The sequence below is a fragment of the Botrytis fragariae genome (assembly GCF_013461495.1).
Source record: "Botrytis fragariae strain BVB16 chromosome Unknown tig00000012, whole genome shotgun sequence".
NCBI classification, from domain to species: Eukaryota; Fungi; Ascomycota; class Leotiomycetes; order Helotiales; family Sclerotiniaceae; genus Botrytis; species Botrytis fragariae.
The window spans coordinates 1,122,150-1,148,512 of record NW_023500989.1 but is presented as its reverse complement, the minus strand read 5'-3'; the positions used below and the strand labels follow the sequence as shown (position 1 = coordinate 1,148,512).

At 42.2% G+C, this 26,363-nt stretch overlaps 4 protein-coding genes across 4 annotated transcripts; 3 read left to right on the top strand and 1 right to left on the bottom strand.

The window, feature by feature from the left end:
• Positions 1-132: 132 nt before the first annotated feature.
• Positions 133-3,609, top strand: Bfra_002579 (putative nucleolar protein 12 protein; the record flags this gene model as incomplete). Its single annotated transcript, XM_037332995.1, has 6 exons — positions 133-264; positions 313-1,524; positions 1,581-2,077; positions 2,129-2,172; positions 2,495-2,931; positions 3,013-3,609. 6 exons carry the CDS (start codon positions 133-135, stop codon positions 3,607-3,609), a joined length of 2,919 nt encoding a protein of 972 aa, XP_037195123.1.
• Positions 3,610-8,477: 4,868 nt separating this feature from the next.
• Positions 8,478-10,515, top strand: Bfra_002578 (putative mfs phosphate transporter protein; the record flags this gene model as incomplete). The annotated part of the gene is made up of 2 exons (XM_037332994.1): positions 8,478-8,830; positions 8,880-10,515. 2 exons carry the CDS (start codon positions 8,478-8,480, stop codon positions 10,513-10,515), a joined length of 1,989 nt encoding a protein of 662 aa, XP_037195122.1.
• A 1,003-nt stretch (positions 10,516-11,518) lies between these two features.
• On the top strand, positions 11,519-16,475 carry Bfra_002577 (putative ankyrin repeat protein; the record flags this gene model as incomplete). Its single annotated transcript, XM_037332993.1, has 17 exons — positions 11,519-11,781; positions 11,833-12,119; positions 12,308-12,373; positions 12,435-13,288; positions 13,341-13,808; positions 13,855-14,014; positions 14,067-14,621; positions 14,671-14,696; positions 14,757-14,877; positions 15,041-15,135; positions 15,188-15,559; positions 15,611-15,649; positions 15,701-15,775; positions 15,829-15,846; positions 15,900-15,943; positions 16,006-16,058; positions 16,120-16,475. 17 exons carry the CDS (start codon positions 11,519-11,521, stop codon positions 16,473-16,475), a joined length of 3,852 nt encoding a protein of 1,283 aa, XP_037195121.1.
• Positions 16,476-18,661: 2,186 nt separating this feature from the next.
• Positions 18,662-22,847, bottom strand: Bfra_002576 (putative nb-arc and tpr domain protein; the record flags this gene model as incomplete). Its single annotated transcript, XM_037332992.1, has 4 exons — positions 18,662-19,406; positions 19,491-21,366; positions 21,417-22,043; positions 22,097-22,847. The coding sequence occupies 4 exons, from the start codon at positions 22,845-22,847 to the stop codon at positions 18,662-18,664; spliced, it is 3,999 nt and encodes a 1,332-aa protein (XP_037195120.1).
• Between the last annotated feature and the right edge of the window lie 3,516 nt (positions 22,848-26,363).

Here is a 26,363-nt window from a genome sequence, read left to right as displayed (position 1 = left end):
CCCCATTGATCCCTGCAAGCTGCAACATTTTTATTTTTTTAATGAAGCCCCGAAATCTCAATATCTCGGGACGACGAAAGGTAGCATATTACCTGCATCACTTATTTCCAACAAAAAAATAACTTGATCGCAATGGGTAAACGTAGTCGGAACGAGAGTACCAGCGGAGGGGAGAAAGCCAATGGCAAAGAAAGTGCTGGTAAATCAATTTTCACTGAAAACAAGGCTGTCGATCCTACTCTAGCCTTGCTATTTGCATCAAGTGTAAGTCTTGAAATTCTGGCATCGCGCAATCTTGCTGATAAATTCTAGGCTGGCCCAGTACAAGCTCCTCCAAAATCTAGATATCAAGAAGCACCTTTGCCTCGTAGAAATGTCGAATCGCAAGAGGGAGAATCATCCGAGGCTTCTGACGATGATGAAGACGCCGAAGATGTCGAAATGGGCGAGGGCGACGATGACTTGAGTAGCATTGACGGGGATCTCGAGGATGCTGAGATTTCGGGTCTATCTGCTGAGGAAGATGTTACCAACGACATACATGACGAGGTACCCGAATTGGACAAATTCATCGAAGCCAAAAGTGAGAAACCCGAACGAAAACGTAAAAGGAAGACCGATGAACCAGATCTTGAAGGAAAGTACCTTGAGAAGCTGGCCAGGGAAGAAGAAAAGGAAGAGGAAGAACGCCAAGCCGAAAGACGACTAAAACGTCAAAAGTTAGCTGCAGAGCAAAAGCCGGTTTCAGACGAAAATATGGAGAAAGGTGGTTCTGATGAGGAGGACGAGGAGGATGCTGAATCTGATAACGAAGCCGAAGCTGAGGATGATACAGAAGAATCTGGTTCCGAGGAGACAAGCCACAAGAGAAAGACGCCATCCGATGTTCCTTTACATGAATCCCTCGTGCCAGATAAGGATGCTGCCGAGCTCGAAAAGGCATCGCGTACTATTTTTCTCGGAAATGTAGCAAGTTCTACTATATCATCTAAAGCCGACAAAAAGATCCTCATGTCTCATCTTTCCTCTTTCATTGATGATCTCCCTCCTCCCCCAGCTGGCAAACCATCTCACAAATTGGAATCTCTCCGCTTCCGTTCCACTGCCTACGCTACTGCCGCACTACCAAAGAAAGCTGCTTTTGCTAAAAAGGATATTATGACTGCTACAACAAAAAGCACAAATGCCTACGCAGTCTACTCTACAGCATTTGCAGCCAGAGAGGCAGTTAAGAAACTCAATGGAACTATAGTACTAGATCGTCATCTTCGCGTAGATGGCGTAGCGCATCCTGCAAAGACCGACCACCGTCGATGTGTCTTCGTTGGAAACTTAGGGTTTGTAGACGATGAATCTCTTCTTGAACAGGATGGGGAAAATAGCCGCAAACGGTCCAAAATACCCTCTGATATTGAAGAAGGCTTGTGGAGGCAATTTGGAAAGGCTGGTGAAGTAGAGAGTGTACGGGTTATTCGCGACGAGAAAACTCGCGTTGGAAAGGGCTTTGCTTATGTACAATTTACCGTAAGCTTCTATCATCACTCAAAAATATTCGAGCTCTTATTAATGCAGAGATATAGGACGCAAATGCAGTTGAAGCTGCCCTACTTTTCAATGAGAAGAAGTACCCGCCCATGCTTCCTCGTGTCCTTCGTGTTGTCCGCGCCAAAGCTCAACACAAACAAGTCTCGTCCCGACCCACAGCTCGTCAACCTAAATCGTCAAAAACCTCACAAATATACAATCCAAAGGTTGATCCAAATCAAGCTTCTTTGCAGGGTAGAGCTACCAAACTGTTAGGGAAAGCTGGCGGCGCAAAATTCAAGAAAACGGGGGCAAACGATACGACTTTGGGCTCCAGGGGAGACAAGCAAGCCAGTGGAAACGGAGAAGCCAAGAGTGGAATGGCCGGTATCAAAGCACCTGAAAGTTTTGTTTTTGAGGGTTATAGAGCTAGTGCAAGTAAGGGTAAGCCGAAGGATCTCAAGCTGGGAGGAAAGGGTGGTGGAAAGAAGAAGGGCAAACCCAGAACAAGATCGTCAAACAGAGGTGCCGAGTGGAAGAAGCGAGGCTCGAAGTAAGCTCGGGTTGTTTAGATTGTAATCAGAATAATGATGTAGTAGAGCAGTAGTATTGGTGAATTGAATACCTATGAGAATGGCAACTCTCTGGGTTAGTCTTGACTTTCATATTTTGAATATACATTTACGGATACGTGAGAACGACTTGACGAAAATTGAAAGAGGCTGCACCCAAAATATTGCGTAGTTGGATTGCGACTTGCACAATTTTGCAATAAACTGCTCTTCAATCGTCACTCCAGCTTCTCTTGCTCCAAAAGTGCGGGGCATTGTCTGTGATGATACAACACACGTGATACCAATCAATTTTCATGGCCATTTTTTCTATTGAACAACCCAAGATTTTCTTTCCCACATCCACATTCTTCTGGACCGCGATATCAAGATGTCTGGCTTCAGCTTCTCATTTGCAGGCGATGATATAGAGATAGATTCAACTCAAGATGCTCTCCCATCTGTCTCCAACCAAGCTGCAGAAACCGGCACCCTTGCACCACGGAAATCCGGCGGGGCATTTCCCGTAGCAGGGCAACCACTTTTACCTCCGACTTATCACACTTTAGAGGAATTTCTAAAAACATTGCCATCTCAGATTGCTTATTCTACACTGGTTGTTAAGTTGGATGATGGTAAGGAGATTGGTATTCCAAGAAGGGAGTTATGGGATGTTAGAGCACAGTTGATGGCTGAGGATGAGGGGAATGGGGAAGGGCTCTTGGGATTGGGGAATGATGATGTGAAGACTGGAGTCTATGAGGGAGGGTTCAAAAGTTGGGAGAGCTCGGTGGATTTGGTTAAGGTTCTTAGTGGGAGGACGAGTGTCGGGGAGGGGAGGAGGAGAGTTTTAGAGGTATGTGTTTGTTTGTTTTTTTCATTGGGACTTTAATTACAGTCAAGTTATGATGAAGGATTATACTGATGAACCTAATAGCTTGGTTGTGGAACTGCTCTTCCATCTTTAGCAGTTTTCCAATGGTTCCTGGAAAATACAACCTCTTCCACATCTGGGCTGGAGCTTGGACTTGCAGACTACAATCCTACAGTTCTACAGCTCGTCACTTTACCCAATATTCTCCTTTCTTGGGCACAAATCACAAAATCCGAGTCTTGGGAGGCAGAAGGTGAACTCGATATCGACGAGGCACTTATCTCTGAATTCATCTCTGCGCTGACTTCTCGCAACGTCAATATATCACTCTTCTCTGGTGCTTGGTCTCCAGAATTTGTCTCTTTGGTCACTGATAAGTTGCATCTATCATGCGAGAACACAATTATCATTGGAGCAGAAACTATTTATTCTCCAGCTGCTTTGAAAGCGTTTGCTGAAACTTTGATGGCATTACTTGATTCAAGCACAGGGTCAAATAAGACGGCGTTGATAGGGGCCAAGAAGGTATATTTCGGAGTTGGCGGTTCAATAGAAGATTTTATTGAGGATGTCACAGCGCGTGGAGCTCTTGTAAACCAGGTTAGAGAAGAGTCGGATGGTGTTAGAAGAGCTGTTATAGAAGTTGGAAAAGCAGGCTGAAAAATAGATTTGTAATTATAAGTCATCTTCATCAAATCCCCTAGCATTGGTGATACATTTTCGACGGCGTCAATATGATTACGGAGTGATCTTTTGGTTAGTATCTTTACGTTGTTCTGCTGCTCGCCTAGATCGTATTGTGCTATGATATTAACTCATATTGTAACAGTTTTCAATGAGTACCAGGGTGTTTCGCGGATTCAGTTTGTTTTAACCACTCTCTCTATTTTCACTTATCATCACAAATACGGCGGAATTTTCACTCCTACATCTTAGCATCTCGAAGCCAGTCATTACAAATTCATTTCTGTCAGACCACATCAGGGCGCACACATAGTGACATCCTGAAGGCATTCATGACCAGGTGAGCCGTAGCCATTTGCTTGACTGACAGCTCTGCTATCAAATCCCTGACGCCTTCAATGCCATTCTATAGCCTTACTCTTAAGCTCAATGCTAACGTGGACTTACACCACCAGCAGTACATTAGAATGGACCCAGCTGGTCAAAGTGATAACAAGCCTATAGCGAATCACACAACAAGAAGCTCTTCCATCTCAGCCACCCTATACCCATGTGCCACTTCCAAAGGAGCGAAGTGTCGAGGCCAAACAAGTGACGATAAGACATACAAGTAGAACCTCACCCATCAACATCAACACCACAAAGGCTTCAGCCGAGCAAACAAACCCTCCGACAACACCACCCGCCAGCAAAATATCAAAATACCAAAATATCAAAATACCAAAATATCAAAACATCTAACTCAGCGCTGATCAGGCGCTGAGATGTCTCCCACATCGTATGGTAGAACACAGGTAGTTAAAACACATGACTCTACTTCGAGCCCGGATGTAGCCACGATCCTCAAACCACTCGCGTTGGTCAATTAACATGTTTGTCCTGCAGTTATTCGATATTATAAAGACTTTTAAATAATAAATCTCGTCTATATTATGGTTGGGTAGTGTAAACGTGTCTAGCGTAGGAATCCAACAGCAGCAAGCGGATGTGGTGGAGAGACGTTTTGTTATCTGATCCAGGTGAATGCTGGTTTCATCATGATTCACTTTCAACCTTTAGTGGTTTCTACTTCGATTCATTAAATCACCATTCTTGTGGTATACAGACCGCTGCGACGGAGAAGTAGTAAAGAAAGGGCGGAGTGCCGTCAGCAAATACAATACAATGTGTCATTAAAAAATGCAGAGCCGACACTCGAATTGATTGAAATCTTACCAATTTCAAAGAGCAAGTTCACTCTGAGGTTCAAGCCCACGTCTGCGAATAGATTATTGGTGATAAAAATAGTATACGCCCGGCGTTATATGCGACAAATCAATAGAACCGCTTCGAACCACTCTCAAGTAACTTCCACCGGGCAGCAGCAGATGGGCCGCTTCAATCACGAGATGACAGATTCCTAACCCATGTCGCATATCTCTTTCAAATATACGATCGCGATATTGTCGCATTGTAGGTGAGCATTTATTCAAAGCTCAACGAATAAATACCAGAGTAATTTGCTTTTCTTCATAATTTCACAGTAGTACCAGCGTGCTTTCACCGCTTTCAAACGGTTTATCACACATGTCTCGCTATCATTTGGAAGACTCTTCCATCACCATTAACATATGGATTAAATGCTTGATTCGATGTAACGCATGATTGCCAATGTTTGTCTTTCTACATCCTCCACGCTTTTGATCCGACCTGTCTTCAAATTGTGCGCATCCTTTCCTGCGAGAGGGGTATCTTCCGCATTGTTGGGATCGTGATGGAAGGGCACTATCGGACGTAGACTGCAAAATTCCATACCTCGTTTCGTGAGAACAACATCCACCGATAAGGAATCAAGCTCTGCCAGTGCAGTATAGATGAAGATCTTAAAGCAACTCTCATCAGCCACATTCATCACAATGACGCTGCTCTGCAGAGATCTGTCCGTATTTGGCTGATCTCATGAATGCTTCAGCTGCAGACAAAAGGAGCGCATAGCCCTATCAGGCGAAGTCGCCGATCACTCGGTATATCCGAATATAATACTACGCGGTTTCAGTGTGAAAATCCGTCACTTGACATGAGTATCATGCGTCTATATCGACGATTTTATTCGTCAAATAACAATTGACGTCTCTCGCTCAACTGCCAAGCATGTGGACGAAACCCAAATATGAGCCTACGGAGAATAAGCTGCCAATACGTCAAGCTAATGTAGCGCACTGCAACAATGCATATGTACAACCTACAATTAACGCAATACGATGCATGCAGTACTCTATTGCGTTGCGCGTCACTAGCAAGTACCCATGACGTTAGATGGTTATATAAACCATATAAGATGTGCTATCTCGGCTTGTACGGCACATTATAAGAACGTCGGGCTCGTCAAGTGCTAAGGATTTGAAATTACTGCTCAATCTGCTGGGGGCTCATTTCATCCTTCATTTCGCTCACGCCGATCGAAGGGACACACTCCCGGATTGAGCCAACTACTTGCGATAGGCGTGCACACCCTCGACAGCCAGCCTTATGCATGGCTTGATGTCAGCCATTCATCGCCAAGAATACCAAAACGTGCCATGCCCGCGATGTGCTCACGCCACTGAGGTGATGGCGCAAATCATGGCTGGAAGGAAGGAGCCGCCCTGTCGGGACACGCGGGTATATTATACGACGGCAGGCATCCACCTCCGTCATATTTTGTGAGACAGTTTGATAGACGAGCAAAGTATATGCTTGAGATGGACGTTTCTCATTTCGAGGCCAACGCACGTGGGAGACAGTGGTTCGGAAGGGTCATCAAAGCGAAATTTGGCCGACTAGAAGAAATGCCTAAGTAGATTGGTGTATAAGCAGTGTCTATTTGCAAGCTCTTATCAATGATGTTTGTCAGAAAACATCAAAATCGCAAGGAAAAGAAAAAGTCGGTTACCGTACAGATGCAGGGACTGCAGCCTCCTCACCGATATTCCCAGGACATGCATTATGGATTGCCCCACCCGGCCGCTAGAGCCAACGCTTAATCCAAACTCCGAGAAACCTGTGAAAAGTTGAGAGACAAGAACGTGTTGTTTTCTCGCTACATGATTGGCTCACTTCAACCTCATCGTTCAACAATGAAGGGGAACCAAGAAGAGATTGAACGCGAGTCCAAATTTACATTCGAGTCGAAATCCGCCAAGTTCTTCTTATGCACGACAGTAAAAAAGTTTTATCTGACAGATTCTTTCGATGGAAAGTGTGCCGTCTTGGAAAGCTTGTGCTAGTTAAAACTCATCCAAATGCTCAAAAGGGAAAAACATCACGACAACGACCATCCACAATATCAAAAGACCGTTGCAAAATGATAGCTAGAATATAAATTAATTATCTGGGGCACCCGCACATGGTCTATGATTCTACTCAGTGGGGGACAGGCACAGTATGAATAATAGTACACAGCAGGTAAGTGGAGAAACATGCCGTTTTCCAATCTTGACAGGAAGCATGACTATAATTTACTATGAGGCGCCCCAATGAACATTGGTTTCGAGCCAGGGTATTGGATAATAGATCCGAGGAAGAATCAGGAAGTGTATGCTCTCGCTGCTCAGTCATGTCTCAAAGCAGACAACCTTAAAAGGCTACCGTGGCTGGCTCCGTGCTGTCCGATTTGGATATATACCTAGACTCAAAACCAGAGTGGGGGATGTGGCCTTAACTGTCGACGGATTTATTAATCAATATCACAATGGATACCTATTATCTAGATTATACGTATAGGATCAATGATAAGTTACTAGTTACAACAGTACCGGTCTAGGTAAGATACTTAAGAGTTACAAGCGAAAGTTACAGTAAAAATCTAGACCAGCAACTAGTTGCTGCATCGCTAACCCAAAGAAACAGTGATTATGTTAGTTAGTTACACACACTTCGTAACCTTAAAGCGATTCTAAACGGGCAAATTATTTGAATTTACTATACGAGTAAAGGCAATTTGTCTCGAAAGTCTGTTGCTACCTACCCCATAAGTAGATAGCAAGCACTAAGTGGTGCATTGATTTGTTTCATTCTCGCTCCTAAAATAATCGTCTCAACTCTCAAGTCACAAATGATTTTAGGTATCTCTAGCAAGCAAATTCTTTAGCTCGATCGATATTCGCATCACAACCCAATTAAACGTCATGCCCCTTCATTTTCTCTATGCAATTCCCTGTTCGATCCCATCTGAATTTTCTCGATTGGGTGGACACGTGACTGTACCTATTGCACGAATAGAGAATAGAAAATAAAGATCTCTCAATTCCATCCATAATCAGTTTGCCCTCCAGTCTCGACGGATCAGACTGGAATGGCCATACCTGCCTAGGTGAGTAAGGAATATGTGGCAAATTCAATCGAGTTCCACTACCGCCCCAGCCATATAATAAATCGAACAACGAAACGGCCAGAAGCAAAAAGACAAGTCAACTTGATCCAATAAAAATACATCCACCAAAGTGACTAAACCTATCTAAGTTACATTGATTTTCCTCGGTTTCTTCAAAAATCCCACCCAGATTTCTAAAAAGGTCCACTTTGTCCCCGCCGGAAAGTTTGGGGACCCACTTCGGAGTACTCCTACTTTATCCATTTTTTTCATGCTACCAATCTAGGATACTGACCTACCTGGTACATGAACATGGACCACCGTAGTGAAAAAAAAAGGAAGGCTATGATCTAATTCCCTTATTTAATTCATCTCCCCCCAATTGCTCTTCCACTTCCTTTTTCTTCATCGACTAATTTCTTCATTTCCCCCTTCATTGCCCAAGCAATAAGGGCTTCGTCGTCAAATTCCTCAAAACTCTCACTCTTTGAGGTATCGGTCGCCAATTCTCAAAATGGCGAATCCTATTCACACCCACGAACATCATAATCCTACCAATATGGGGATCATTGGTCTTCCTCATGGTCCGGAAACTGGTGATGACCATGTGTCGATATACGATCTGGGAGCTGATGAAGCTGTTTTCAACGAATTTCTTTACCCCGATGATATTTTCACAGCAGAGCATGTTTATTGGGCAGATCTCAAATTGACAGACAAAATCTCCTTCATCACTAGAACTGAGGGAGCTGATGCAAAGAAAGAGATCAAGGGAATTTTGGCAATGATGAAAAAGGACCCCCTCAGTCCTGTCAGTTGGTATTTCAGCAATGCTGTTCTCCCTGGTGCTGGTTTGGGTCTTGAAGGGTATGTCAACTTTCTTGATTTATAATTCCAATACTAATCATATTTTCAGATACGTTCTCTTTTCTATCGGAAACTTAGCACCCCTCTTCTCAGCTGTCTGGCCGCAATGCTGGAAAACTTTCGAGGTTTGTAGCGAGCAATGGACATATGCTGTCACTTACTTGGAAATTATCGGTATCATTGTTGGTCAAATCTTGGTCGGATACTTGGGTGACAAGATTGGCCGTCGTTGGGGTTTGATTCAAGATGCCGTCATTATGTTTCTTGGTCTGGTCATGCTCATTGCTTCTTGGGGTACGACTCTCAACGGCTGGGTTATTTGCTATGCCTGGTCATTGTTCTTCTACGGTATTGGTGTCGGTGGTGAATATCCAATGACAGCCACTGCTGCTATGGAAAGCGCCACTGCATCAAACCGCCAAACAACCAAAATGGACAGACTTCATCGTGGCCGCAAGGTAACCATGGCCTTCCTTATGCAAGGTTGGGGTCAATTCTTCAATCAAGCCATTCTCATCCTCTTGCTTCTCATTTTCCATCATGGAAGCGGAAACCCACCTTATTCCCAAGTCTCGGCACAATGGCTGTTCAGAGTCTCATTCGCCATCCCCGCTGTCGGTACTCTCTGGCTTGTATACTACCGCATGTATAAGATGCCTCTCATCTCCAAAGGACTCGATATTGCCAAGAAGACCACAAACGTTACTGGATACGACAAGGAGTCTCTGAGCTTGACAGTAAAGCATTTCTCAGGTCGCTTAATTGCTACAGCCGGAGCCTGGTTTTGCAACGATGTTTTCTTCTACGGCAACAAACTCTTCCAATCCCAATTCATCAAGGTCATCTCTCCAGGCTCGACTTCAATCATGGAAGGGTGGTTATGGAACTTATGTAACGTCGGAGTATCTCTTGCCGGTTATTATTCCGCATCTTTCCTCATCGACAACAAGCTCTATGGACGAAAGTGGATGCAACAAGTTGGATTTGCCTTGGATTTCATTCTTTTTGTCATCCCAGCTTTCCATTACGCCCATTATACTAGTATCGCAGGTATCAAGTCATTCCAGGCCATGTACTTCTTGTCGTCCTTCTTCAACCAATTCGGTCCAAACAGTGTTACTTTCCTCGTCGCTGCAGAGGTTTTCCCAACACCTATTCGTGCCTCCGCACATGGATTTTCAGCAGCTGTTGGTAAATTGGGTGCTTTATTCGCATCGGTTCTTTACAATTTCATTACAACCCAGCAAAAGTTTTACATTGTCCCATGGTTCGGTCTTGCTGGTATGCTCCTCACCGCTGTCTTCCTTCCAGATACCACCGGTCTCGATCTCAAGGAACAGGAACGAAGATGGAAGTATATCAGATCCGGCAGGGAATCCGAATATCACGGTATTGCTATTCATCCAGCACATTTGTCCCTATGGGAAAGATGGATGAAGGCTGGCAAGAACTATGATCCTAAATTGGATGCCGGAGACAAGATTCTTGAGATGCGCCAAGAATGGGAACTCAAGCAAACCGAGAAGGGAAAGAATGAGGAGGATATCGCAACTTATGACGATGATTGGAGCCAGGAAATTCACCAATATTTCCGTTCTGATAACAGCCCGAGAAGAACTCGCGCGCCAACTCGTGTAGAGCCGATTTCCGAATCTACGAGTGATGAAATTACGAGAGAGAAGTAGCCATACATTTGTTAATTTCTTGGGTTTCTTACGGCGTTTTGGGTTGGTATTTGGACGGGAGATTCCCCCAGAAACTTGTACAACTTGATGTTGGAAAAGTTGTTTATTCATATAAATATTTATTCATAACGATCACACTGGCTTGCATGCCTTTGGTGGGACGAGATACATAGAACCTAATGATGAAGATTTGATCTTACAATGATTGTCGTCTCACTTGTATCCAATTAATGTGATTATGCCTTTTCAATCCGGATTTGACAATAAAATTGTCCTTGATTCAAGCTTAGCTAACAAATGTCTATCATGCACACTTCTATAGTGTATTTTAACGTGCAATTCAAATTCACATGTCATCATTTTGTTCATCGATGACATGTGAATTTGGGCCGGTGAGTGCACGGCCCCATCTGTGCCAATGACTTCACAAACACATCTTGAAAGTTAACAACCAGATGATAATGATAATTTTACATTCTTCTGCATCGATCGGAATCATGAAGATCAGTAATGTCATCGGGAACGCTTATTGCGGGATCTTAGCTTGGTCATCTTTCATACGTGAGATGAATACATGCAGCCACAATCACGTGTGGCCCCCAAAACCTCACGATAAGCGTTCGAAGTACCTTCTGTGTTTGTTTTGAACATACATGATGGTGTGTTCATCGAGATGGGTTGATTACTTTTATTGGCTTGTTGTATACAGGATAAGTAAGCATGTAAGGCTTACACACCTTCAGCACTTAATCGAGTATCTGTTTGTGCGGCTCTGAGCTGCAAGGTTGTACGTAACCTGGAAGATGGTTACATACCTAGGTAAGATGGGCTTACATTGAGGCTGCTCATGAGATGAACGAATGATCTGAAGACTTCTTTTACTTATCATTGCTCTACAATTCCTATTCAAACCTAATCAAAACCAATCAGTCAATCAGTCAATTAGAGCATATTGCTATATTTCTTTATACATGGTTTCCTTGCATACCTACGTGCGACAAAAATGGAGATTCGTGGTGGAACTGATTGGCATAGAGATTCGGAAATCTCAATGGTTCAGTTGAGACTGCCCAAGACTTCTCCCTCCACTAGAACCTCGATTGGCGATAATGAGGTTCAATCGCAAAATTTCGTGCCACATAGCAGCGCTGAAACATCACAAAGTGAGCCTGCTAGACTCAATGGCCGCCCAAAATCGGAAATAGATGAATTACCTTTCAAAGGAAGTCCCTCTCTAGGACAGAATCCAAGAACTACAGAAGTCGAGTGAGAACACTTTCTGCTCCCAATAAATGCTTATGACTGATGGAATGACAGCATAATCGGAGTTCCTGCTATTGGAGGAGATCCAGAGATAACATGGATGTCTGAAGCTAAATTCACACAGGATGGGCTCTTTCCACTTGATAATGATAGCGAGGTGAAATCGGCATTTATGAGAATGACTCCTGTGTCACCAGCTTACTCGATAAAAAACTTTCATAAAAGGAAGCCTGCGTGGATTGTCCGCGATATTCGTAGCCACAAAGATCTGAGCATGGCTCGAGTTCTTTTATATGGTCATGGGTACCCGAAAGACGGTGATACATTGAAGCAATTAGCCAGTAGGCTTTTGGATAGCGTTAGGAAGCTAAGGTCAATTGAGGTAGGAAGAGCATGGTATTGGTCGATACCTCACCTCGAATTGTTGCACCCGTGAATTACTACAAGCCCTTACCTGACATATACGCAGAAGGAAGATCGTCCTCTTTTTTTCATCTGTCATAGTACCGGGGGCTAGTGCTCAAAATAGCTCTAACCGATGCTCGAAGGCGAGGAGATCCAATTCTTCATGATTGTTATGGTGTCACTTTTTTCGGTATGTCCAAAAAGGAAGCCGATAAGGGGCTTACCCATTCATGAAGCTAACGCGATCATAGCAACGCCACACAGAGGTTCGAGCTATTTATCGCAGCCAGGATTCTCTGGCAGTATTCGCACGATCATGGGTCTATCACGGGAACTCCCAATATCCATAACAAGGCAGCTGGAACTGGATCACGATTCTCTGAAGCAAATCGGGAAAGACTTTAAAGCTCTAGCCACGGAACTTAAAGTGTGGACCTTTTTCGAAACAATAGATTCAAATATTACCGGTCCCGATCAAGGTAAACCATTTCATGCACCTATCACATCTATTAAATCCGCAATACTTAATCTACGTAATGAGAGTGTATACCCATTGGTGAGCACTCATACAAAGTGCGCCGCGTTTGGCTCCACGAATGGGCATACTAAAGAAGCTTATTTGGCGGCGCTAGCCGCTGTGGTCAAGCAGGCTTGTAAATTAAGTAAACTCACACACTTTGAACTAAACCTCGAGCGCAGAGTGGAGGTGGAAATCAACGGCTTTTATGAAGGCTCTGCTACAATCCCAACCAACGAGCCCCCAATCAGAGTCTGGTCAACCAACAGATCTCTGCACGATTTTAGACGAGCTGGTCCGACGCAGCTTTTGAAGGAACGAAGGGAAGAAGTATCAGCTGCCCCAGGGGCCGGACAGTATTTACGTCACAATACCCGTGCTCCATATTTGCCTATAGACAAGATCACTTCCGATGCCAAGATCAAGGGTCATGCGTTGATTCCTAAATCAACATCGAAATTGAACCCTTTCAAGAGAAGTTCAAGCCCTTCTCCCCAGACTCGACGAGTACCAAAGGTCAAAGCCAAAGGATCGCCAGATATGACTGAGAGTAGAAAAACAGGATCAGTTCCGTCTCCGCCTGCTTTGGTAAATGTTACTTTTACACTAATCGGTAAAATGAGGCTGACCACTGATACAGATAATGACCTCCGATGTAGATGACATCGCAGGTATAGTTCCAGAAGAAGTAGGGGTACCTACAAAACTGCGTGATCCATCCCCAACCGCGCAATTAAGCTCAAGCGATCCTGATGTTGCCAATTCCACATCTCGTATATCGTTCAAACAGCACAAAACATCTCTTGACCATGAGTTGAGCATTGCGCAGGGCTCACAGCCATCCATTCGAAAGTCGCGAACCGAGAACGAAGAAAATTCGACTAGGCCCGGGCCTTTCCGCAGGCACAGCGAATCTCTGGCGGTTCAAAGTTCTTTCTTGAGTCCATCGCGTGCCGATCTTCATCAAGATAAATCCTCATCATCCGCAGGACGTGAAGAAAGCGGAATTGTTCTCACTCCCAGCGTGCCTCCTTTACTGGACCCTAGTTTCTCAAAGCTCAAGCTTACATGGATACACGTACCGTTCAACAATCCCACTTGGGTCCCAGTAAGCTCTCAATTTCCCAGATTATCTCTTTCTACTGACTCAAAAGGATGTTCTTGAAAGAATATCAAACGAAAAGGGGCCAGATGTCCACAGTAAAATGTTAGATCACGAGCATTGGCATTCAAAACAAGTACGTGGAAGGCATCAAGAACATCATCATGCTTGTTTCTTAAAGCCTCATTGTTCTTTTTTTGGTTTAGAAAGTGGTAAGTCTATTCTCTTATGTTAAACACGTCTACTTACGCACGTTTCAATTAGTGTCACCATTAGCATCTCCTAAAATTGGCATTGGTTCTGTCGACATGAATCATGTTCAAATGTGCTTATATTTGCCTTATCTTCACTTTGATACCTATAAGGTTCTTGTGAAAAGGAGAGCTTTCGTAAAACAACGAATCGAGCAAGGTCGATCGAGACCTGTTCCTCAACAAGTGTCAAAGCTTGACTCGCAAGAGATTCAAGTCCTTTGGCAGTACCTGGGACACGACCCTCCAATAAATGCTCGGCGTACACTAGATCAATTTGGATATCCAAGTCTTCTCGATACAAGGGCGAGAGATGATGATCAGATGCTGTATAAGATGACCAAAGAGCGACATACTAAGTCAAACGGTACAACAAATAACACTACTGATGGACAGAACAATGTGGCTCGGATGAGGAGAACAGCTCAGGGAAATGATAAGGAAGATGCAGTCGATGAAAACAGCGACGATTCCGACAACCCAAGCGATAGCGATACGATGTCTGATGACGACGTTCTAGATGGGAATGTTCTTATGGTTGATCAGCTCTGGTTATGGGTCATTGATGGTATGTACATCTGAGAGGCAAAGCTTCAAAGACTAAATATGGTGATTAGGGTCTGTTGTTACTTTCTTCTCTAGCGTAAGATACTTTCACACTGAGTTCGTTGATGTATCAAGCATTTCGCTAATTTCAACCCAGAGAGCTGGGCTGAAAACGGATGGAAGACTATTTCAACAAGCCGACCTTCGAGACAGCATTTTTAATGAAGTCAACGCTGATCTTACTTCCCGCTGTGAAAATTCGTATGACCTTGCAGCCCGTGAGCAATTCTTCTTCTGTTTTAAGACTCCTCAAAATCTAATTTTGTCTTAAATATTTAATATGTTACAAAATCCCTTTGTTTCAAGCGGCTTCATCTCCCTTGCTACTTACACTGGAGATTATTTTTCATGATTAGGTAATTACTGACCCCCATCCTTCAGTGGTCGCCCTTCATGCAGTCACTATCTTGTTCGAACGAACTTCGCATCCTAACTTGGAAGTCTTCCGAATATTTGAAGAGGCAATCAGCATTCTGGCAAGTCTCCTTGTGAATGACTTTATTCTTCTATCTCTAATTAGGCAATTAGACTGAAAAAATGACAACATCCTTCAAAGATTTCCGTGCACGAGGTTTCCGGGCCAAAGCAGATGATAACGACGACCTTAGGACCAGCTCTATTCGTGCCAAGCATGCACTTGAAGGGAAGATTGCGGAGGAGCAAAATCGTGAAAACACATCCGCTCTCCTGGAACTCCGAGATATCGAGGATGAGCTGAACACTTTAAAGACCTTGTTTAACGGACAAATGACAGAGATTAGAATCATGTTAGATGTTTACGAGAAGCGAAAGTTGACTACGAATGGGCTGGTATTCTTGAGGAATGCTGAGGAGTATCTCGAGGAATACACTCAGCATGTAGAAAAAATGATGGAAAACGCAAAGAATACTAGAGATGATGTATGGCTGTTCCCCTTTTATTGAAGAAGAACAACAACTGAGATGATACAGTTTGATAAGCTGCTCGGCATGATACAGAGACAAGCACAGGTAAGTGGGATACCGCAACTATCTGATCAAAGGTACTAATTATTGATACAGGTGGATGAGGTACGCCTGGCAAGATACCAGGCTGATCTTGCCAGTGCGCAGAGCAGATCTGTTATGATATTCACAGTGCGTTTATCTATATATTCGTGATGAGCTGAGTTAATTTGTATTGAGAATAGGTCTTCACAGTCATCTTTGTATGCTATCTACAATAACATCCATAATCTCTGAACTAACCTCTTGCCATTAGCTGCCATTGAGTTTCTTCACAGGCCTCTTTGGGATGAACGTCCGGTGGGTTCTTCTTTCTCTCTCAAATCATGCTTTTGCCATATCATAGGCTAACATCACATCAGAGAATGGGGTGGTGGTGACTACCTTCCTCTTCGCACTGTAGGCGTAATCGCAAGTATGAAAAGTTTCCCCCACTCGTTCCAAAAGATAAAATTAACAGAATACCACCCCAACAGTCCCAACATCCTCTGCCCTTATAACGCTTGCACTCATCATTGCCTGGAGTATCCGCATTCGTCATCTCTTTAACTATATTGGAAAAAAGCTTTCGCATATCTACACTAGTATACACGAACATGTCAACAAAGCCATCGAGGGAATTCTTGAGACTGAGAAGGACTTTGGAAGAAGAAGCAAGTTGAAAGGATTGAGGCAAAGGAAAAAGAAGAGAAAATTGGAAAAGGAGCAGACGAGACTGCATGATGAAGATTGGGATTTCTGGGAAAGTCATAAAGAGCGTAGGGAGAAGGACTATAAGATACCGAACAAAAATCGGAAGAGTGGGCTCAGTGCAGAGAGCGGTATTGAGTGATAGCGATGGCTGATTGATCAATCCTTATCTATATTTAATATGTCGTCGTTACGAGCAAAATGCCATATTCAAACAGAAAGGACTCTCATTGCGCGAGTATTCTGAGTAGTCTTCACTGACAGAGCCGAAAATTTGTATTTTCTTTCATTGTTCGAGCGACATCTGTTACTCTGTGATTGTTATCGACGTATAAAGATTAAATAGTGGAATAAAGGCTATCATACAATACTCGATAGAATGAAATATATAGAAAAGTTTCATTGTCTTTTAAATGAGTTTTTTGAGGGAAGAGTGGGCCACTTTCATCTCAATTTACACTTTCAAGCACATATTATTCAACAACAATTGAATCAATTGATTGAAAATATTAGGGATCTAATAATCTAGGATCTATGACATCATCTTGACACGTTCTTGAATTATGACGTGGGTTTCCACACTTACTACAGCATCTATTAGAAGATGCTTCCCTATTAGGATTTTCCCCATTTTGACGCTCGTCGCGTTGAATCTGAATATCAACCTCTTGGTGAAATGATATATCTGTTGCTTCCTGTCCAGTAAGTACTCTTCCTTGACGTAATTGAATATTTTTTGCACATCGATATTTACTTAATACCTCATTTGCCTTTCGAAGTGTACAAATCTCTGCACTTAAAAGTGTATTCACATGTACTGACCTCTCTGTATTTTTAGCTAGAGCCAGTACATTTTCAAATATAGGTGTAGGGGAGCTTGATTGATGACGAGCCATTCGAGATTTTACTAAAGTTGATTGAGAAAGAGCTTCAGTTGGATTGTGAGGGGTTCGAGAGGTCCAAAGATCTAAATCCAGAGGGGGGTAGGTGTATGAATTCGAATATCTAGTTTTGAGAGTACATAGCTTCAGGATCAAATGATGTTAGTGTTGGTTTGAGGAAGATACAGATGACGTAGCACCTACATGGGTAGGTCATAAATGTCAATATTGCATTCTGTCTAAAGAGCTAGCTAACTACTAAAAGAAACAACCCTTATATGCTACGAGGCTAGCCCTTTCGCTTAGTGTACTACAGTAGCCTAATGACTTAAGGTCATTCACCTACGTCCATACAATTAGACCTGCTTTTTGGGAGCCAGCTTTCATATTCTGAGCTGTGATTGATTCTTGATATGCAGCTTTGGAAGTATTGTTTAAAAACAGATTAACAATATAATATTTATCTCTTTTAAACCACTTAAAACCAGTTTATATAGATCGATTAGATAAGATCCTGTAGGAACGTTTAGTCCGGAGTGGCCGGAAAGAGAATAAAGAAAATATTGATTCTTTATTAGTTCTTTCATTTTGAAAGGAATTAGACTAATCTAATTAGTACTAAATTAAATAAAGAATATAGAAAGGCTTTATTCAAAAGAATGACCGCATTAGGAAGAGATCTACAAGAGATCAATGAAAGCTAGAAAGCTAGATTGAATGGAAAAAGTATAAAATAAGACTTTGTTCCCTTGAATGTAGAATAACCAGAATGAATATACCTTTCAATTTCAATAAAATCACGTGTCACATTGCTTATATAATCATTATTAGTTGTCAACCAGAGCCTGCTTCCCATTTGGACTAAATTATTAGTCTAATCCTCTTATAAATACATTTCACCATTGTCTTGCTGTGTCGTTATTATCTAAGCTACTTTCAATGACTTTGCTAGTTCATTACGCTCTGATTCGCTGATACCGTGCTTCTCTTAGCATTCTTGCAACTCTCACAGATTCTGTCATTAGGTCATCATGGAATTCGTTAGCGATCTATTCACCACTGTAAAGGCGGGAATCTTTTTGGCTCCAGGGCTGGATGTCGAAGAGGCTTACCGTTCTATAGTAAAGTGATGAGCTATGAGGATAATATTGAGATATAAGTGAGAGCATAATGTAGAGGATATTATGATGTACATTGGAAGTGAAATCAATATCACTTTTCATCTTTACCAGCACCAACCGGCAAGCTCGATTGAAATTGGCCGATAGCTTAGTAGGCTTCTACAGTTCGGTACTAGTGAGGAGAAGAATAGCTGTGCAGGGTTATTGAAATAGCGATCGATTCTGGTTCAGAAGTCAAAGGAGATATCTGATCTGCTGCTTCTAGTTACATTACATCAATATCTTTAAGTTATTGATAGAACTAATAAGAGAGAAGCCCTTGTGGCTTATCTAATATTCAGCCATCTTCCTAGCTTACGGATTTTCTGCTTCAAAGACTTCGAATTTGCTACTTCAAGCACTGTAATCTCATTTCGAACTACATTCAACTCAATAGATGTAACTTGCAATGCTTGAAGCCGATCTTCAATTTGCCTACACCATTTCGAGGAAGGCCCTTGAACATTTGTGTATCCAGACAATGCTCGATTATACACTGCTCTTGCGATGTCTTTCCGGCCCGTTTGCGAGAAGAGATCTCCAAGGTAGAACATAGTATTCAATGCTGGTAGATAAGATGAGGCAAGCTCAGGGCCAAGAGTGCCCTCGTAGCCTTTCAGCGCTCGAAGATACATCTTCTCTGCTTCTACTAGCTTGCCTTGATTAAAGTAAAGGATGCCTAGATTTTTGATTGTTAAGAGTGTTGATGTATAATCTAGTCCAAGTGTTTTCTCTTTGCCTTCTAATACTCGAAGATACATCTTCTCTACCTCTACTAGCTTGTTTTGATCAAAATAGAGAAGACCTAGATTGCTGATTGACAAGAGTATTGATATATGATCTGGTCCAAGTGCCTTTTCAAAACCTTTCAATGCTCGAAAATTCATCATCTCTGCCTCTGCTAGCTTGCCTTGGATTTTATAAAGGATACCTAGATTGTCAACTGTACCAAGTGTTGATATATAGTTTGGTCCAAAGGTCTCCTCATAGCCTTCCAATGCTCGAAGATACATCTTCTCTGCTTCTACTAGTCTGCCTTAATCAGAATAAAGAATACCTAGATTGTTGACTACTAAAAGTGTTGATATATGATTTAGTCCAAGTGCTTTTTCAAACCCTTTCAATGCTTGAAGATTCATCATCTCTGCCTCTACTAGTTTGCCTTGGTTTTTATAAAGAAAGCCTAAATTATCAACTACACCAAATATTGATATATGATCTAATCCAAGTGCTTTCTCATAACCTTCCAGTGCTCGAAGATACATCTTCTCTGCTTCTACTAGCTTGCTTTGATTAGAAAAAAGAAGACCTAGATTGTTGACTATACCAAGTGTTGATGTATAGTCTGGTCCAAGTGCTTTCTCATAGCCTTCTAGTGCTCGAAGGTACATCTTCTCTGCTTCTACTAGCTTGCCTTGGTTAGAGTAGAGAATACCTAAATTGTCGACTGTACCGAGTGTTGATATATGATCTGGTCCATGTGCTTTCTCGTATCCTTCCAACGCTCGAAGATTCATCTTCTCTGCCTCTGCTAGTTTGCCTTGATTTCTATAGAGATAGCCTAGATTATTGACAGTACCGAGTATTGATGTGTGGTTTGGTCCAAGTGCTTTCTCATAGCCTTCTAGTGCTCGAAGGTACATCTTCTCTGCTTCTACTAGCTTGCCTTGATTAGAGTAGAGAAAGCCTAGATTGTTTACTATTAGAAGTGTTGATATATGATCTAGTCCAAGTGTTTTCTCATAGCCTTCCAGTGCTCGAAGATACATCTTCTCTGCTTCTGCTAGCTTGCCTTGATTAGAGTAAAGAAGACCTAAGTTATTGATTATACTGAGTGTTGATGTATGATCTGATCCAAAGGTCTTCTCATAGCCTTCTAATACTCGAAAATACATCTTTTTTGCTTCTACTAGCTTATCTTGATCAGAATAAAGAAGACCTAAATTGTTGACTGCTAAAAGTGTTGATGTATGATTTGGTCCAAGTGCTTTTTCAAAACCTTTCAATGCTCGAAGATTCATTATCTCTGCCTCTGCTAGCTTGCCTTGATTTTTATAAAGAAAGCCTAGATTATCAACTGTACCAAGTGTTGATATATGATCTGATCCAAGTGTTTTCTCATAGCCTTCTAACGCTCGAAGATACATCTTCTCTGCTTTTGCTAGCTTGCCTTGATTAGAATAGAGAAGACCTAGGTTGTTGACTATACCAAGTGTTGATGTATGGTCTGGTCCAAGTACCTTCTCACTATCTTTCAGCGCTCGAAGATACATCTTCTTTGCTTCTACTAGCTTGCCTTGATTTCTGCAAAGGTCGCCTAGCTTGTGAAACTCCCAATATAGTCCTTCTATATCTTCCTTGACGGCTTCTATATAAGAGTCCTGTCGTATTGCGTGTTGAAGGAGCCGCCGCTGTGAAAGCCACCAATACTTTTCATTTGTATCAGGAACCTTCGAGGCCACACAGATTAAAGCCATACATGCGAAGCTCTTGTCCCACTCCTTGTTAAGCACAAACACTATCCATGAGTGAACACAACTATGCACACTATACCCTCTAGCCCCGGTCTGCTGCTGAGGAGATTTGTCTAAATCGACCAGTCCGAAGGTACACAATAGAGTGATAGCCTCATTAAAGTTCAGTTCATCTTTCGTAAGTTTCTGTATCCACTCATTGTCTATAGAGTTTCCATGCCGAAGGAGGTCAAACCACAGATCCTCTCGATGAAAATATGCCCATAGCTTGAGTAGTTGTGCTGATGCTGGATTCTGCCGTCGGATCCGATCGAAAGTGATCTGCCATGTCGTATATAGGGTACGATCTACATAGGAATCCAATAGGGGACTTGTTGTCTGAAGCTTTAGCCATGATGTCTTGTAAAGCTGAAGATACTCCGAGAAGCTTGTCGTTACGTGCTCGAGATATATCCCTGCTGTAGATAGAGCAAGTGGCAGGCCATCGAGTTCCTTGACAAGTGCTATAGCATCAGAATCTGCCTTATTAGTATCCTTTTTGCTCCTACTATTCATTATACTGACATACCCTTTTCAATGCCCTTACGTCCTGACATGTTAGACACGATCTCAAGACCTTCTCTGATATCTAGCAGTTTCTGAACATGAATTCGTATACCCTGCCTGACTTGCGATGACCGTGTCGTGATAATGATCGAGCCATGATCAGACCGGGGAAGGAACTGACGTATATCGACTGCCGAGTTGTCGGGATTGTTAGAAGTCTTAGGATTATCCAAGTTATCATAGATCATTAGCCATCTTGTGTTCTGCGGGGAGTCAAGCCAGTCTTTAACCACACTGACAAGTTGATCGAGATCTTTATCTTGGTCTACGCTAGATAGTACAGTAGTGGAAGGATATCGTCTCAGCACCTGCTGAGCAATGTCCCGGAAGCTCAGCTTGAGTGAGTCTTCGTCATTCGCATTTAGCCAAAAGATTGCTGTATACTTTTCCTTGTGTCGTCTGGCATATGTGATCGCTAGCTGAGTCTTTCCCATACCCCCAAGACCATGCAGGACAATACAAGATCGACTACTATGATCTTGGAGCAGCTTGTGCATTTCCGACAACTCCGTCTCTCTAGCGACAAACTGTGTAGCTTCAGGAAATGATGCGAGGTTGAGCCCGACAGCATATTGCTCAAAATAGACCCCTGTGCTCGTTAGTTTCGCTGCTTTAGTTAGTACATTTATGTAAACAACTGACCCTTGTGCATCCTATGAATCTCATCCTCTAACCGCCTGAATGCCTGATCCCTTCTCTCGCCGTAATTTGGTACCATAGATATATCGAAAATCCCGATTAAGCAGTAGGCTTCATCTTCTTCCATAGTAGTATAACGATGCTCTGCCCAGGATCTTCGCTCTTTGATGCTAAAATTTGACAATGCATAACCTTGAAGAGCTTTGTTTGCGATCCCAGTTATTCCGTATATCTCAGATTCAAGCGACAACTTGCTCCCAAGTCGTTCACCCTCCGAGCTAAAGAAGTCAACGAGCCTTGGTGCAATGAGCTCCTGCAGCGTCCAGCCTCGAGTAAACCAACGACTCTTCCTAAAAACTTCCTCCCATGCCCTCTGGTCATCCACCCCAGTGTCGGGCTTGGAGACATCTGAAAGATAGACATAGCAGCGTGCTGCATTCTGATACCACCGAAACATAGAGTTGATCGCCGTGCCGAGCTCGACCGCATTCTTCTTATCGATACAGCAGGTATCGACCCAGAAGTATTCCAGTCCGTCTACTGCAGCTTGCTTCGCACAAAACTGTATCTTCCTCCACCCAGCCTTATTCACAGTCTTGCTTTTGTTCTTGCTTTTCTTCAAGTCTTGATAAACAACCTCCTCTTCTCCCCAAGTATGAGAAAGTATTGCGTAAGCAGGGACATTGCCGATGGTAGGTTCGCGAAAGACGATCTCGCCATTGGGTTTGCGTTGCAAGAGGCGTATAAGAGACATAATGAAGGTTCGCAAGTGTGACTTGTATCATTAGTTCAGCGAATTGGCGTAAGCATTTCGATTGAAAGATCGGGACTTTGAAGATTAGAACATTAAAAAACTGAGCACAAGAAGGATATGCAGTTGTAATCATAGGCGCTGTCGACGAGGCTGTGGCGAAGGCAAACAAAATGAGAAGGCTATTTCATTTAATGGAAACCTTATTCATTACAGACTGAATTCTAAGAGAAATTTATCCGTTATTATCAAAATACTGGCTTCCACAAAGTAAAAGGGCGGTAAGATGCTATAGGTAGGGATTGAGAAGATGGGACAGTTTTGAAGGCATCCAAGGTCGCCGAAAGAGGGACTGGTTTCGCACGGGCCACACTTTGCTCTGCTCGCAAAATATCGGGAAGCGGGATTTTCCGGCAATGTTACATATAGCCACAAGCGCTGCTACCATATGTTTGACAGCCACAGATTTTTATTACAATTTTACACCGTTGCTGGCCAGGATTCTCAATCGCTTTGTTTGAGGAGGTATCATTCCTTAAAGAATATTCCTTTGATTATTTGTTATTTTGCAGTAGAGTTCTCTCTTTTGAAAAGCTTATCAAATTTCTAAGATAGCTTTATTTATGAACCCTAGAGCCAGTAGATTGTTATTATATTCTTCTAAAGAATTATATAGCATATAATGTCATTTGATGTAATTGTCTTTCTGAATATTACCTATTTTCACTCAAAATGCTGTATGCATATCCTTCAAAACATTATCTATTTAATATTATTGAAATTGATTAAGATTTAGATGTTACGGGAGCTGCCTCTAGGGTCACGTGGAAATGGCTAGAGATCTCTCGAGATGGTTTAGACTAGACTTCAAATAGGAATTCAATAAGATTGTAACTGATTGCAATTCTCGTAACTATAGTAATAAAACTAATGATTATTCTTGAGTACGAAACTCTACATTATAATGAAACCCATTCCCTTATATAAATCTTCGTCTCACTTGGACAGCTGGGACAGCCAGTCGCTCCTGGAGCGCTGTCGTTCCTGAGCTGTCCATCACGGGACACTAATCCGTGACTCTTGGTATCCTAGCTAATTCTTTTGTCCTGGGGCTAATCCCCTGGGACATTACTAATCCTAGTGAAGCCTTCTTGCTTTCTGTGTTCTGTCTTTCCTAGAACTTGCTGTCCTGGGAACTATATTCTAGGTTTCTAGGGTATCCTATGACTAATACTATATACATGCCTGAGGCTTTCATTGGGTGCCTAGTGTCCCCCGGTATACTGCAGCTGAATCACTGAGGCCTATAATACCATTATAGCCTATAAGTCAGTAATTCTACAGCCTGTTACTAATCCGTTGTAACATTAGAGAGATCACAATTTTAAAGTAATGTATTATATTAAAGCTCATTTCCATTATAAAAAACTCTATTTTAGGGATAATAAGTACTGCGAAAGTCTGGAAGTTTGAGTCAGTATTTCTATAGAATATAATAGATCTTTGTATTATCGCTTATTAAAACTTATTCAACATACTGTCACGGATCGCACTCAATCGCAATGCGATCGCTCACGTGTACATAGCTAGTATATAGGAGCGCTCTACGAGCGCTTTGCTCTCGATTCTGTAGTTGTAGATTCTAAGGATAAATTGTACCCTGCTCTCGCAGTTCTTCTAAGGCAAAGTGTCACACATACTGGCCATACCATTTTTAGAAATAATATCAACATTGTTTGAATCTGGGTTGATATAGTGAATCATCGTGAATAGATTGAATCTAATGCATAGTAAAATAGTTAGGATTTGTAAGGGTTTATAGGGATTTATTGATATTAAAGAAAAATAGGTTTTCAGCTTTGAATAGAAAAAAATATGATTAAACTTTGTTTTCAAGAATTATCTATTTTGATGTGGGGTAATTACTTAGCTCCATATAGAAAACTGTGGATCCAATAAATAAATTAGTAATGCAATTCTTAAGCGTGAGTAGTGTTGGTTCGAGAAGGATACGGAAGACGTAGCACCCACGTATTGTAGGTCCTGTATGTCTAATTGTATTCTATCTAAAGAGCTAGCTATGTAGGAAAGTAGTAGGCCTTATATAGGCACTACTGAAAGAGCTAGTCTCTTTCGCATTCGCTTAATCCCTTTGATATAGTAGCCATTGTATTGAAGTCATTCCTTTGAAGTGAATACTCTTGTTCACACAAGTAGTGAATCCGCAAAAGCAATATTAGGGAGGTTAGCACAGTATTTGAAGAAGCAGTCTTCGAGGTAAATTCAATCTATTTATAGTGGACACTTTGTTGCTGCAGTTGTTATCGCTAAAATGAGTGTAGTCTTTTATTAATGTGTACAATTGAGGGGGCAGCGTATAGCCTCCTTTTCTTCAATCTAAAATTCTCCTCTTTTTGAGGGTCTTGACCCTATCATTTGGTAAGCTTAAGCTCTCCCGACTAATCATTAACCATAACCTCCTAGAGGGGGGTGATACTCGACCTAGAGATTAGGGAGCTGGTCGAAAAGCGTAATGATCTAGATAAGTCGAGACCTTAAAACTGTTTAGAAGCAATAGTGATAATACAGATAAAGTTTCAACTACAGGTATAGACTGTTCAAACTATGAAAGAGCTTCACGGTGCACTTCATAAGATTCTAACCTTCAAGCAGACTATGAAATAGCTCCAAGATATCCAGGGTTATCTCTTCAAAATTCTCCAGAAATCAAGACTTCATCAAATTCTAACAGTGAAGTGAAAGGAAAGCGAGCTGGCCACAAGGCTCGACCTTAGATACAGATTTATACTTTTAGAATGTCCATCGCTTCTTTTAGTCAACATATTAACAATAAAGAAGATAAAAGCAATAAAGGGAATGATTGAAGCAGGACACTACTCGAAGCTGTCAACGAAGGTCTACAAACATTATTCAAAGCCAATTTACTTGAAAAAGATTCAGCCAGCCACCCTCATTCAATCATTTTGTCGGGTTCTTAACGATGGATAGCTTCCTCTTAGTATGTTGACCTCCTTGGAACCAAATTAGCGAGTAAATAAAACCACCCTGCTCCATCTAAACGAATCCATCCCAAGTCCACAAATGATGGCGCTTATATTGAATTTCCCTTCGTCCGAAATATTAACTTTGCCCCCACAGGGGCGCGCGTTACGATCGTTAAGATGACAGCTAAGTAGATGATTGAGACGGCTTTTTTCCCCGACTCGATAGTTGCATCTAATTTTGCATCTTCAAGAGACTCAGCACCTACAAAGGCCTTTATGAGATCCGCTACCAGGGTATCGTAAGTTTGGGAATATTTTTTAGTAAGGTACTCTTGGTGCTCTTGAATCATCTTGTATTCGCCGTTAAAGTATTGTTCACCTGAAATCATCATTAGCTGGCAAACGCTCGTTTACTTAGGTACTATACTTACATAAGTGCTACAGGCAGTCTGTCCAGTTTCAAGAGTACATTATCCTGCATTTGAGCCTATCGTTCCCCTAATACGCATCCTTC